Source organism: Psilocybe cubensis, chromosome 12 (genome assembly GCF_017499595.1).
Source record: "Psilocybe cubensis strain MGC-MH-2018 chromosome 12, whole genome shotgun sequence".
Taxonomy (NCBI): domain Eukaryota; kingdom Fungi; phylum Basidiomycota; class Agaricomycetes; order Agaricales; family Agrocybaceae; genus Psilocybe; species Psilocybe cubensis.
This window is the reverse complement of record NC_063010.1, coordinates 598,647-611,992: the sequence shown is the minus strand read 5'-3', so window position 1 is coordinate 611,992 and position 13,346 is coordinate 598,647. Positions and strand designations below refer to the sequence as shown.

Sequence of the window (13,346 nt, the reverse complement as noted above, 5' to 3'; positions counted from 1 at the left end):
GTCGCGGATGACAAGAAATTTGAATTTAATTTTCAAATTTCTCCGGGGTCGTAATTACCACTGTGTCAAAGACATCGATGACATCGAGGGGCGGTTGGGGCGGTGCTGGGCGAACACTGGCGTCCGCCATCATACTCATACGTACATGTACAGAGTAAGAGTACACGCATCTTCGAGCGGCAAACGCTCCGACTCTAGAGATACGTTTGGACACCTCCTTCGAAAATCTATACGATTAAACACCTTGCCTGAACAAGCCGAATCAGTGAACCATTCAGATACGCTGAAATAACATCCGTCCCTACATACTAAATGCACAGCCGCACACGAGTTTGATTATACTGGTACAGCCCGAGGAAAAACAAAAAGGGATTCACCGCCTTCATGTTGCAATAACATCGAGGACAACCATTCTAACCCGTCCCGACTCCGATACCTCGTCTTTCATTAACCGGCTGGAAAAATTATGTATGTAGATATTCCGGATGAGTGCAATCGGCCCCTTCAAAGAAGCCTGGAAAGTAGGTTGTTGTTGAAAGTCGCATTCTGAATATGAGCTGGTGCATAACAGCCAGAAAGTAGACCGTAAGGTCGCTATCACGCCGGACAAAAATGCTGACCAGTTAGCCTGGGTGTTGTCCTGACCGAGAGCGTCGGATCGACTGGGAGCAAGGGCCAAATGGACCTGGACCTGGACCTGGACTTGGCCCTCACATGAAACTGGGAATATTTGTCAGATTTTCCCAGGGTCCAAGGCAAGGTCCATTGTAGGTGTTATTTTAGTGTTACCTTTGCCCATCATTGCCATTGTGTTTGTGCCACAGCTGACAGAATCTGATAAATAACAGGCCAGTAAATTACCACTGAATTTAAAAAATTGGATTAAGTAGCTTCTCTAACTCATTATAAACTAGTATGGTACTATGGCATTAATTTTCTAAGTAATCCAAGTAACTCCCTATATAAATTTGATATAATATTGGTCATTCTGAAGAGCCCTGATATTGTTTAAAGCACTAGAGATTTGGTTAATATTCATAAATATCTAAACAATAATTCTTCTGGTGATAGAGAACCATTTAAATCTTTTTGAGCAATGAACCACCACAAATGATGTTAAATGAGTCTCAATATGCCGCAAATATTCCAAGTTCAAGCTCAGTTTCGGCTGAGTTTTCGAGTTTGATCCAATCAGGTGATTCATGCCACAGGACCCGGTCTGAATCCCATACACAAACAATGTAAGTAAATAACTATTAAGAAGCCTCTACATAGACGAGCCTGAAACAAACTCAAGAATGCCGAGCATACCTTTTTTGTCCTCGGCAGGCTTACTGGCAAGGTGGTGAGCAAAATGGTTACCCCAGTTGCGGATCGATGACTTCGTCTCCGTCAGCAGGCGCATCGCATCCTTATTATCCACGAGTACTTGGATTGCCTGTGGAATTATACCCCCTCTGCCAGTCAGGAGTGAGCGTGCAGTACGCAAGCGGGCATCATCAGCTGCTGGTTCCCCATCTTCACCTTTCAATTTCAGCCGCCATGTCATTGACGCGTACGAAGTAGTATCTTTCTCAGAAACAAGCCCTGCAAATCTGGCTAGTTTTGCTTGACCTTCATCAAGAAGACTACGGAGTCGTATGCGATCAAGTATTTCAGGGTCCTGCAATAATCGTAAAGAATAAGTAACGGTCAAAAGAAAGCAGCTATAGTCATACGCACCGCAGTAACGGCCCACTGCTCGAGTTCCCCCGTACGTCCCGCAACTTCGCTTAACTGCCAAAGACGCTCGTCTCTCTCAGACGCCAACGTCGCCTCGACTTTCTGCCAGGCTTCGCGCTCCTCGGTCATCGCCTTCTGTAAGTTCGCCACCTTTTCACGCTCCTCGGTCATCGCCTTCTGTAAGTTCGCCAACGTCGCCTCGACTTTCTGCCTGGCTTCGCGCTCCTCGGTCATCATCGCCTTCTGTAAGTTCGCCACCTTTTCACACTCCTCAGTCAGCGCTTCACGCTCCTCGGTCATCGCCTTCTGTAAGTTCGCCACCTTTTCACACTCCTCAGTCATCGCTTCACGCTCCTCGGTCATCGCCTTCCGTAAGTTCGCCATCTTTTCACGCTCCTCAGTCATCGCCTTCTGTAAGTTCGCCACCGTTTCAGTCAAGAGTGCCTGTGAATTAAACCGTCAGAGGCAAGTCAAGAGGAAAGCCGATTGAATGGGATCAATACCAAAGGATCAGAAGGAGTCGACGAGCCACCAACGGAGGCTGCGCCACTCTTCTGTGAATTGCCTTTCTTCCGCTGCGGTTTCTTTGGCTTTGTATCTGGGATGGATAAACAATTCGAAAAATCATTAACAACTCACAACCAGAGTGGAATGAAGGAGATACCTTCTTCCTCAAGTAACTCGGCCAAGGCAAGTTGACGTTGCAACTGAGTGACTTTTTCTTGCAGCATGGTATTCTCCTCGGTCAGTTGATTAGTGTGGAAAGCCGGAAGAGCGAGGTGCCCAGACATAACCAAACATCGTCCGGCAGGTATGCCGAGTGATCGATAGGCAACACACAATCCCGCTACGCCTGAATGACTTCAATCATTGCGTTCTTCAAGGCGACATGTCCTTAAAGGCCAGTATAACACCAGACAAGCGCTAAGGGAGCAACGGAAATCAGTCATCCAATCCCCTTATGGGTACGCAACAAGAAAGAAAGATAGAGAAGAATTCAAAAGTGAAAAAACTCCATGAAATTGTGTGATACCTTAAATTATACGAAGAGATATAACGATCATTCAGAGAGAGGAAAAAAAAAAACAGCAAGAGTACTGTAAAAGTAGTAGTAAAAAGCAATGAAAAGTAAACGTAGAAGTAAAAGCAAACCTAAAAGTAAAAAACAAGCAAAGACAGGAGAAAAAAAATGAAGCTGAAAAGCAACAAACAGACAGAGAAAAGTATGAGGGTGTGTCCATATCATATATGACAAACGTAGGTATAGGATAAAAAGTAAATATATACGTAAAATTGAAAAAAGCTGAATGATAAAAAATCACATCTTCGACGTCGGCCACAGACGGGAGGAGTCTACTTTTAAGGTTTGGTTACGGTACGAGGGACGATAGATGAGGCGGAGAAAGTGAAAAGGTGAGTACGAGGCCAGTGAATGGGGGAAATCAAAGGCTCGGATGCACGACACGGACACGAACACGGCGAAGGGAAGAAAGGCCGAGAGGGCTAGGTAATATCAGGAAGATTAGCCCCAGTTCGCGTCGCGTTGGATTGATAAAAAGGGTTGCATAGATGTATGTAGGTTCGGTGGACGGTGGACGGGGTATTCATATACAGGTTCCTCGATAAGCAAGCATGAGATATATTTTTTGTCCCTCCACTCTTTTCTTTTGAAGGTCAGGCAGGTGGGTTGGGGGTGCACTGGTTGGATGCTGGTGGGTTAGTGGTATTGTGGATGAGTAGGAGCTAGGGATTCAGACACGGACAGTGGAAAGAAGATGCAGTAGATGGACAAGGACAAACGACTTTTTTTCGTAAAAAAAAACTCGATGTGACGTCAAAGAAAAAAGGGGAATAGGAAGGAGAATGGAAGATGGAGAGATATAAAAAAAGAAAAGCAGAAAACAGAGATAGCATAGTTACACGGATGACCGAAAGCGAGCGAGTGTGCGACGAGGGTGCGTATATAGTGATGGACTGTTGGAGACGGTGGACACGGAATCAACAAAACAAACGACAGTACGAATGTCGAGGGTGCAGAGAGAGGCGAATTAAGAAACGATGTGCAAAGAGAGAATCTAAACGCATTGGCGGTCTGTTTTTCTTGTTCTTTGAAATCCTTTCAGACGATTCCTTTGACCACCATCGTCTCCAACCGTGAAAATTCGGGGACGATAGCGGCGTAGGTCATGAACGAGTCAATGTCCGACTCTGCCACCTTCGCCAGTCCAATCTGCATCTCTGCCTCCGCCGTCGGCATCGCCACTACAGGCGTGAGGGGCGTCGGGGTCGTCGGTGTCACCGCGCCCGTGTTTCCATTTGAGCCCGCCACCGCCGCACCGCCGAGTCCAGGCGGTCCACCCATCACACCCAAATTTCCCAACCCAAGATCAGGTGTCGTGAACGCCGACGACGCCGACGCTGCACCCAACACCGAGCTCGCACCGCTCGAAAAGGTATCAGCCGTCTGGGTGCGGATCCGCGGCTGCTGCCCGTTCTCGCCATACATCCCAGCGCCAATCACACCCGGGTTTCTAAGCCCCATCATCGCCCTCTCCTGCTCCTCATCATCGTCCTCCTCCTCTTCCAACACCGTGCTGCCCAGCGCCGAGCGCGGGCCAGGGTGTCCATACGGTGTGCTCGTCCCACTGTTCGCGCCGCTCCCGGTCCCACCAGTACCGGCCAACGGCGCAATCACACTCGTCGCGCCGTTCACATTCGTACGGAGGAGTGCACCGCCGGTCGCAACCCAGCGCTTACCCAACAACCGCCTCATCTCATCCTCAAACACCCCAAGCCCACTGGTCCCCCACTCCTTACTCCATACCCAGCGAGCAACATACGCACCACCAAGCGCACCACGGCTTGGGTAGCCCTGCACAGGCGCGTTGCGGTGCGGCACGACCTGCGCCGAGTCAATCTGTGTGAGCGGCACGAACACCGGCGCGTTGAAGATGTCCCCGACGAGATTGGCCATACTAGGGAAGTTGGTCGCCGCGCCCGTAGCGATGACGCGTGTAGGCAGCGGCGTGTGGTCGTAGGGATCGAATGTTAGGCCAAGACTCGACAGTCCCGAGCTGCTGTTACGCCCTGAGAGCGGCGGTGTCGGGCTCACACTTGCCTTGCGCGATGAGCCCAGGACGCCGGTGGCGATCATCCGTGACCATTTCACACGGAAGGAAAGAATCTGGCTCTCCAAGAGGCAGCGCGGGTTCGCGCGAAGGTCCCGGAACTCGTTGACTTTGATTCCAGTCTCAAAGCGGTAGATACCTTTGACGCGGGCGTAAGGGTAAGCATCTGGTTGGAGGTGCCAGAAGCTAAAGAGCTTGTCGTCCAGTCTGATGGACGAATGTATGAGTAAACCATTGCTTGTCCATGGTTGGGTTTCCCGGATGCTCACCCAATAGATCCACCTGGAGGAACGATGGCCACCAGACGATCAAAAGCACTCCAGCTCTTCGTGTACATGTCACGTACAAGAGCTCGAGGCACATCAGCATTTCTACAACGGAAGCTCAGCCGGACATCTTGAATTATGATGGAGCGGAATGCACGAACCTACTGCTTAAGACGGCAATGTATTTTCGTTTCTCGTTGGCATCTTGAGCAGGGTGTGGGAATAGATTATAAAGACGAGTAGGAATATAGTGTTGTGCTGGGGTGAGTAATGTATCCATAGGCCCAAAAGAAAGAACAGCATCTCCGGTAGATGGGAGCAATGAGAGGTATGACGCCAAAAAATCGGATGTAAATGGCGCAACAACAGTTTCTGAAAGGATGACCTAAATAAATGAAATGCAACTGACCATGGAAATACGCACCTGGATCGAAACCGTAACGTTCAACCAGATATCTTGACACATTCCCGACCTTCCTGGATCCACCAGAAACGTCAACATCACCAAGCCACCCTCTCACTCGTCTCCCCTCCTGTTGGCTTCCTCCCACAATCTCCAAAACACCCTCATCCCAATACCCTTGGCCCGCTGGGTGCGGGGAGTTGTGCACATTGTGATTAGCACCATGTACCCAAGCTCCCGTCGCACATGCTTCAGCCTCGCCCATGTTGGCCCATTTACCAGTAATTATACTGGCAAGAAACGCGCTCGCGAGCTGTATCCGCCCGGTTCGTTCCCAGACCTCCTTTGGCCAGGTTTCGCGGATCCGCAGTAGCTGAGCTGCAACCATTGAGGCGTTAGATGCGATTCCGACACGCGCGGCCATATGATCTGGACCGCCCAGAAGCGCCTCAATAGCTAGACCATGCGTCTGCGACGACGTGTCTTGAGCAATCGGTGTGTTTGGGAGAGAAAACAGTTGCGCAGGGAATTGAGCGTGTAACGTAGTGTGAGGGTCTAGCGATGCAAAGGACGGCACAGCGGTGGACTTCCACCAGACAAGAGCATGCTAATATCCCGAATATCAGCTAACAGTCATATAAACAGCGTAATACACACCTGGGCGGCGCCTCCAATGGCTTTTATTTTCGTCAAGTCGTAATTGCGGTGAAGCTTTTCAAAGAGAGTATCTAAACACGTGATCGTGTCAGCGATCAGCAACATAAGGGGGTTGCCAAATCGGGCAGGCAGCCAAGAGGATATTCCAAAAGTAAAAAAATTGATTCCGCTCAGGAGGAAATTGAGACTGGAGGTGGAGAAGGTTCTTACCGAGGCCTTTAAGCCACATCTCTACGGGCGTCGTGTATGCCTCTCCAGGCGTCGTGAATATCCCACCCTGGGTCCTGTGAACACAGCCGGAGACGTGAGTCAATGGACAGTCCGATTGGGCTGGCTGGGAAGCGACGCTGGGAAGCATGGGGAAACGCACTGGTATTCTGGCAGCTCGGAATCAAAATCGACGCTTTCCACACCCACGAGCTCGAGGGTGTCGTCCACGATGGATGCGCGAAGCTGGTCAACCCCGAGCTCGATCCCGAGAAACAACGAAGGACCGGTCTTGGATATAGCAGGCATGGTGGCAATGGAGATTAATGGACAGGTATGGTGTTTGATATGGATATATTAGAGGCGCTGGTATCGTCGACGTGGTATTCAAGTAAGTATGGTATTCTGAGAACTAAAAGCTGGTGTGGTATGTGTTTCGTCGACTGGTCCGTGGGGTATTAATGTGGGACGAAAGGAACGTGAGGTGGCAGGTCTAGTATGGCAGAGGTGGCGAAAAGGCCAAGATTCGTGTGCTGCTCGTCGTCGTCGTCGGCGGAGAGGCGTCGGTCACTGGTCGTGAGTTGGTGGAAGCAAGAAGAAAGTTTGGAAAGAAGAAGAAAAGATGGAAATTGTTCGCTTTCTCAGGCTCAACAGTCCAACAGCCGCTGTCCATCAACTCCCTTCTTACGTAACCATGAATATCCTCCCTTGCCCCTGCCTTCTCACGCTATTCAGCTGTGTCCTCCCTCTGCTTTTCTAGACAGCATAGTTTGTATTTCACTCGTCGTACTACGGGCCCAGCGACGGGAACCGCTCTTCAGACGCCGCATTTTTGATCACAGGAGGCTTCTCGTGATAGTACCTCGCGCCAGCCTTATGCCCGAGACATGGCGTGTGTCATCCACCTAAACGCGCCGTCGGAAATTACCGTCTCGCTGGCAAATATCCATGGAGCCGCTCGTTCGTTTCATCAACCCATCCTGTTCTAGCTGAGGTGCAAGAGCAGTTGGTGATGTGTAGCAAGGCAATTTGTTGCACAATTTGTTCGGAAAACAAAGGCTCTTTATCAATTCTGCCATGCTTTCTCAACTCCGTTATTACGGCTACTTGCTCTTCTCATATATTATATGTAGTGTATCGTTCTATGTTTCACAATTTGGTCCCATCAATTGATAATTAACGATTCTCATGAAAGTCTCGTACAATGCAAACACGCTCGCGGATATAGCCCTTGCTATTGCCACCGGACATAGACAGGCATACTATGCCATCTATCTATCGCTCAATCCTGATATGTTACGCCTCAATCTTCCGATCACGATGCACTCTTCAATCATTCCTGCTCACGGCCACGGCATACAAGTCCCCCGAGCCTCCAGTCTCCTGAATTTAATCTTCCGGTAACGATAGCGTTCCTGGGCTACTAAATACCGGTTTTACTTTTATCTCTGCCGCAGTTGCACCGAATTCACAAAATCCCAGGTCCAGACATAGCGCGTGTGGTATTGGTCAATACTAAAAATAGAAGCGTGTTTTGACTGTCGGCATCTCCCGAGTCGAAGCTTGAATGACGGCGGCTGGGGAAAATGATGGTGAGAGTATCCGAACAACCAGGAAGTTAAAAAGACGGTTCATGTTCAAGCTCAAGGTTGGTCATGATGGATGCTAGACAAAAAAACAAAAAATGAATCAAATGTTGACCAAGAATGATCCCATACAAGTACTCCTACCGTTCCCTTTTCGTTTCTGCATCCTCCTCTCTCATACGCAAAAAATCACATTGGTAACGATACTCAAGAGCACAGGAGAAGAAATCACTATCAGCGAGACAAGTCTGGCAAATAACAGGTGAAAACTAGCCACAGACTCGAACATGAAGAAAAATTGTACTATTGAGACTTTTCAACATGTACCAGGTAGCCAATTTTTGCAGTGACGCAATACATTGCAGAAGTCCAAACAATACAAAATTCTTAATTTCTTCACCTCCGCCAATGTGCTTCGGCATTTTTTCCAAAAAGAATTGAGACTGCTTCCGTTGGTACAAACAACAAATTGAGCGTGTTAACGTTGGTACTATACAATATACATACTTAAGAACAATACTGTCCGTCGGCATCTGCAAACTTCAAACTTTGTACGCTTTGATAAGGGAGGAAAATTAAAAACTGGGGAAAATGATGGTGGGAATGTTCTAGCTACCTTGAAATAAGATTGGGCTCATCAGGAACCAGCACCCCCTTAGGTAAGCAAAAGTTGGCTTACCTCCGAACCTTTTCAACCCTTCTGCACTCACACTATTCTACATTTTTGAACCACAGATATGTAGGTTATGCTTCTTTGAACACATCTGTGGTTTTTTTTTTCAAAAAAATTTTGATCTCAAGAAGTTATAAAGATTTTAATTTTTTTCCTTTTTTTTTAGTCTAACACGTCAGAAATGGTGTTTTCTCGAGTTTGGGAGATTTTCGAAAATTTGACAATGTTCTTTTGGCCGCTTATATAATGGTACACGTGACCACACGTGACAATAAGTCACGCCTAAGTAATACCTCTCAGACTCATTATGGACTTCCAGAGACTACAATTTGACCTCTGAGGTGTAATTCTATTATTGTGGGCATAAAGGCTAGTAGTAAGGATTGTATATGCACATTTATGAATTTTTTTTTTTTAAACTTTTTGTCTGAAACCATTTTCCGTCAACATAACTTTTGATTTTTTTTTCGAGCTGGATTTTGGCCGCTCTTGGCGCCAAGCCCATTGATTACGTAAGGGTGCTGGTTTCTGATGAGCCCAATCTTAAAAAAAACCGAAGGTTCAAGCGGATCATCCATGGACACTGGCCAGAAGACAGAAGGAAAGAAAGAAGACATCGAACCAAGAACTACGGAGTCCCTTGAACCTGCTGACTTGGAACTTCTCGTGTGTCCTCCGGCTGGCGTTCCCGCTCCCTCCTCGCCTCCCTCCTCTTCATCCACCTCTTCCGCGCTCGATGAAATACGCAGATAACAATAGCACAGAATACTATAACAGCAAATAAATTTGTCGTCCAGAACACAAATTAATGATGTCAATTTGATTAGCGATATGAGAGTAGGATCGCTATACAACGAAATATGCTGGGAGACTTACCGCCCGACGGTATGGTTTGGTGTGTTTGTAGCTTGTATTGCAATGGTCTCCGCGGTAATCTGGCCAGTGGCGCTGGAGCTTCTCGAAGCAATATGAGAGTAAGATTACCGCATAACAAGGTAGGCTGGGACACTTACCCCCCTAGGCTCTGGTTTAGTGTCTTTGTAGCTGGTATTGTAATGGACTGCTGGGGAATCTGTCCAGTTGCACTGGAGCTTCTCGAAACAACATGAGAGAAAGACAGGCTTGGTCCATTTGTGGCTTGTACTACAATGGTCCGCTCGGGGACGCTGAAACTTCTCGACAAAGCAACAGTCGAGCTGAGCTACTCAAATCAAAGATTCAAATACGCCAATGATTATCTTCAATTTCAGCATTCAACTTTATACACAGATGGGATTCGTCTTACTTGCGCTGACTGACTCATCGTCGTTCGGGGAGTCTCCCTAGATATGTCACATCGCAATGAGTGCTGATATGTAAAGCACGTACCGAGAATACTACGAATCCCACATGGAGATCAAAGAACATGTTGTTTTTTTGGAAACGATAACTTTTGATATTAATGTGAACAGTGAGAAGACCAGAGGTGTACTTTTTCGTTTCGGGCGTTGAGGTCTACCGTGAATGATGATGGGCTATATTTATCTTGTCTTTGGGTTCGAAAGCCCTGCAAATTGAAACGTTTAACCTGCATGAAATCTCATTTACCTGTCAATATAAGCGAAGAAAGTTGATTAGAAAAACAAGGGTGTGCTGTACTGGTTTATTCATTAAGCTAAAAATAGAACCACGTTTTGATCGAAACGTCGACCATCGGTATTTGCCGAGCCGAAGTTCTTTGAACAGGGAGGAGAGAAAAGAGGGGAGTAAATCAAATATCCAAACCAACAGGAAAAGGGACACAGTCGTTTTCCTCGTGCAGCAAAGCAAATTTTAATCCAAGGAAAAATGCAACATAGTAATCGATGAACACTGTATCAGAGCAGCAGCTTAAACATCAAGCTCAAGTCCGAGTCCCTTGAGCTTGAAGCCGCATCTCCATTTCATCTGGCTCCATCCTAGCTTGTACCATTCGTGAGCACCTCTTCCGCAAATAAGAAACCACTGTGAAAACTATTCCACAGAAAATGATGAACCCGAAAACCAAAATCAAAACGAATCCGCTCGTAGGGATTTTTCTCCTTGAACATTGTATCACGGTTAATGGACTTCATTCTTGTATAGGAGTTGGATTTTAAAGGACATACCCTCCGATTCCCTGGTTGACTGCTGGAGCTTGTGAACTTGTGGCCTCAGGACTCTGGCTGTCCGTTGAGAGACTCGTTGAAACAGAGATAATCGGCTGCTCGAAGACGGATGCAAAATATGTCCCATCATTCAACAATTATTAAAGAAAAAACACAGTATTCTTACTTGTGCCGACTGGCTCATTTTCGCTAGCTGTGGGGAGTCTTCCAGATAATCCAAAGATTTCTGAGGGTTAATAAACTCATTGCACATACAAACGTATTGCAATCAAAAATGCGTTATCGAAGTCAGTGAAACGATAAGCATTGATACCAGTGAGAAAATCATTATTAGTATACACCCTTCTCTTGATGAGCTCTATGAACAGTGATGGTCTATTTATTCCCCAGCTTCTGAAAAGGATACAAGAACCAGTTTGTGCTATCGATTAGTCTGAAACATTTTCTTTATCTCTCACTAGAAGGAAACAAAATGAATGTTGCGTCGACTTGAAACAGATATCTTGTCTGTGAAGTCGTTAGATTTGAGGTAAGACGTAACCAATAAGCTTCCAATAGCTATGGATATACAGAATATTTTGATACAAGACGTAACGTAGTGAGGTTTTGATGAGATAACGAATTCACCCTCTTTTTTGTATTCAAAAGGACTAGAGAGTTATAGGCCATGAGGCACTGATAATATGTGTCAAGTCTTCCCAGTTCGCGCTGGATAATGACACTGTAAGCATAGCATAATTAAGTCTCCTTATATTGCTTCAATACCGGATGGCTACTGACAGTAGACCTTCCTGAAGTGAATACTCTGATACAAGCACAGGCAAAAGAATAGTCGTCGCCTACAATGCCGTTGACGGATGATGACGAAATCGACGTTTAAATCCACACGTTCCTCAAGCTTGCGCTTCTTTCTTCCACGAATGAACAGACGTGGACGTATTTCTTATGCCAGCTTTGACGGGACGCGCTTAGAGCGCTGGATTAGATATTCTAAAGGCGCCCTCGCGTGAACACGTTTTACTTCGTGTGATGTCCGGATATTATGGTCGAGGTAACGTTATTCTGAATGAAAAAGTACGAGGTCTATGTTTCGCCCATTATCAAGGGTGCGCTCATCATTTGAGAATTTATACACCTTGTCCCAGGTATACTGGCATTTCGTATCATATTTCCCCATTCTCCTCCAGTCTGAGGTCAAAACTTGAAGTTCTCTGCCAAGTATCTGGCTTTCAAGTATCCCTGTACCGGTTCCACATACGACGCCTCCGGACTACGGATTCAAACATCCCTCTCACCTTATCGAGGTCCTCGTTCTAATGCTGGCTCACCAATTATAATTATACGCCACCTGTATTAATAACTCTTCCCAGGTCCGTTATTATTATACTGTAGCCGCGATATATTGGACCTCCTTCCATTCGCTCAATAGCATTATTAGACTTAATTGTTGTTGGCCGAGTAGCCAGCTTGCAAAACCCCGCCTCAGCCCTGTAAAAATTGTGCTCTTGGATGCCTGCGCTGAATCCTTGGCTATGGGTGTCCACCAGGTACGATGGTCACATTGGACCCCATGGATGGGAGAGTGTCTGTTTTTCCGCGACTGGAACATTCCCTTCATCCCTCTGAAAAAATAGAGAAATGCAGGTCAAAAAGGTATAAAAGGTTCGTAGAATCACTTCATTTTGTTCAGCAGCAGCAGCAGCTACTACACCAAAAGCCCACCTAGCACCCGAAGCACATCCTCTACAAGCTTTTTACAATGTCTTTCAAAGTCATCAACATCTTCGCTGCATGCGCTATCGCCGCCCTGACATGTGCAGCTGCACCACAGACTGCGCCTCCTGCTACAGACGCTGTCACCTGCACTACTGTAGCTTCCGGCTTGCTATCCGGACAAAACGGGGGTAAGAAACAACGCTCTCTATTTCGTGATGGTGATGGAATGGGCTTACCCTCTTTTCAGAAATTACCGGATGGTTCTTTGACGGTCTTGACGCATTGAACTTCGACACCAGGACTAACGGCACAGTCAGCGTTGAGTTCCAAGGCTGCACCCCGAACCCCGGAGGATTTGCCAACATTCCTGGGGGACAGATCAGTGGTAGGCCATTGAATTTCTGAATCTCCCCTTTGATTCCAGATACTCATAATATCGCTTTATAGGCCATATGTTTTTGCCAGAATTCAATCAGTGCATGGGTGTACCCGACGATCTCCTTTTAACCATCTCGAAGATTGATTGTTCGAGCGTCAACGACGCTACCCAACCACCTGTCACATGGGTCTTCAACAACGGGCAGATTACCTGGGTAAGTAATGCTCTAGTTTATTCCTCTTATATCTGTGTTGATCCGTTGATCTGGATGTAGAGCGGAATCAGTACTCCTGACGGCTCGGTCATCGAGGGTGGCGACTGTGGAACAGACGGCCTTGGACAATACGGATATGAGGCTGTGAAGAAGCCTCTCGGCGTGCCGAACCTTGGTGGACAAGAGGTCAAGTGTATTAGCAGCAAGACCGCGGCGAGGGCTTTCCCCTTCATCTTGGGAGCAGCTTGAGAAAGTTGGGTTTGAAAGTT

The 13,346-nt window shown here is 47.0% G+C and overlaps 3 protein-coding genes across 3 annotated transcripts; 1 reads left to right on the top strand and 2 right to left on the bottom strand.

Moving 5' to 3' along the window:
* Nucleotides 1–1,267: 1,267 nt before the first annotated feature.
* Nucleotides 1,268–2,513, bottom strand: JR316_0012192 (uncharacterized protein; the record flags this gene model as incomplete). Its single annotated transcript, XM_047897822.1, has 4 exons — nucleotides 1,268–1,663; nucleotides 1,723–2,166; nucleotides 2,226–2,320; nucleotides 2,387–2,513. The coding sequence occupies 4 exons, from the start codon at nucleotides 2,511–2,513 to the stop codon at nucleotides 1,268–1,270; spliced, it is 1,062 nt and encodes a 353-aa protein (XP_047742711.1).
* Nucleotides 2,514–3,841: 1,328 nt separating this feature from the next.
* JR316_0012191 (putative D-xylulose kinase A) lies at nucleotides 3,842–6,692 on the bottom strand (the record flags this gene model as incomplete). Its single annotated transcript, XM_047897821.1, has 7 exons — nucleotides 3,842–5,057; nucleotides 5,120–5,221; nucleotides 5,278–5,488; nucleotides 5,541–6,126; nucleotides 6,177–6,247; nucleotides 6,387–6,460; nucleotides 6,547–6,692. 7 exons carry the CDS (start codon nucleotides 6,690–6,692, stop codon nucleotides 3,842–3,844), a joined length of 2,406 nt encoding a protein of 801 aa, XP_047742710.1.
* A 5,835-nt stretch (nucleotides 6,693–12,527) lies between these two features.
* Nucleotides 12,528–13,326, top strand: JR316_0012190 (uncharacterized protein; the record flags this gene model as incomplete). The annotated part of the gene is made up of 4 exons (XM_047897820.1): nucleotides 12,528–12,672; nucleotides 12,732–12,869; nucleotides 12,932–13,077; nucleotides 13,138–13,326. 4 exons carry the CDS (start codon nucleotides 12,528–12,530, stop codon nucleotides 13,324–13,326), a joined length of 618 nt encoding a protein of 205 aa, XP_047742709.1.
* Nucleotides 13,327–13,346: the final 20 nt, after the last annotated feature.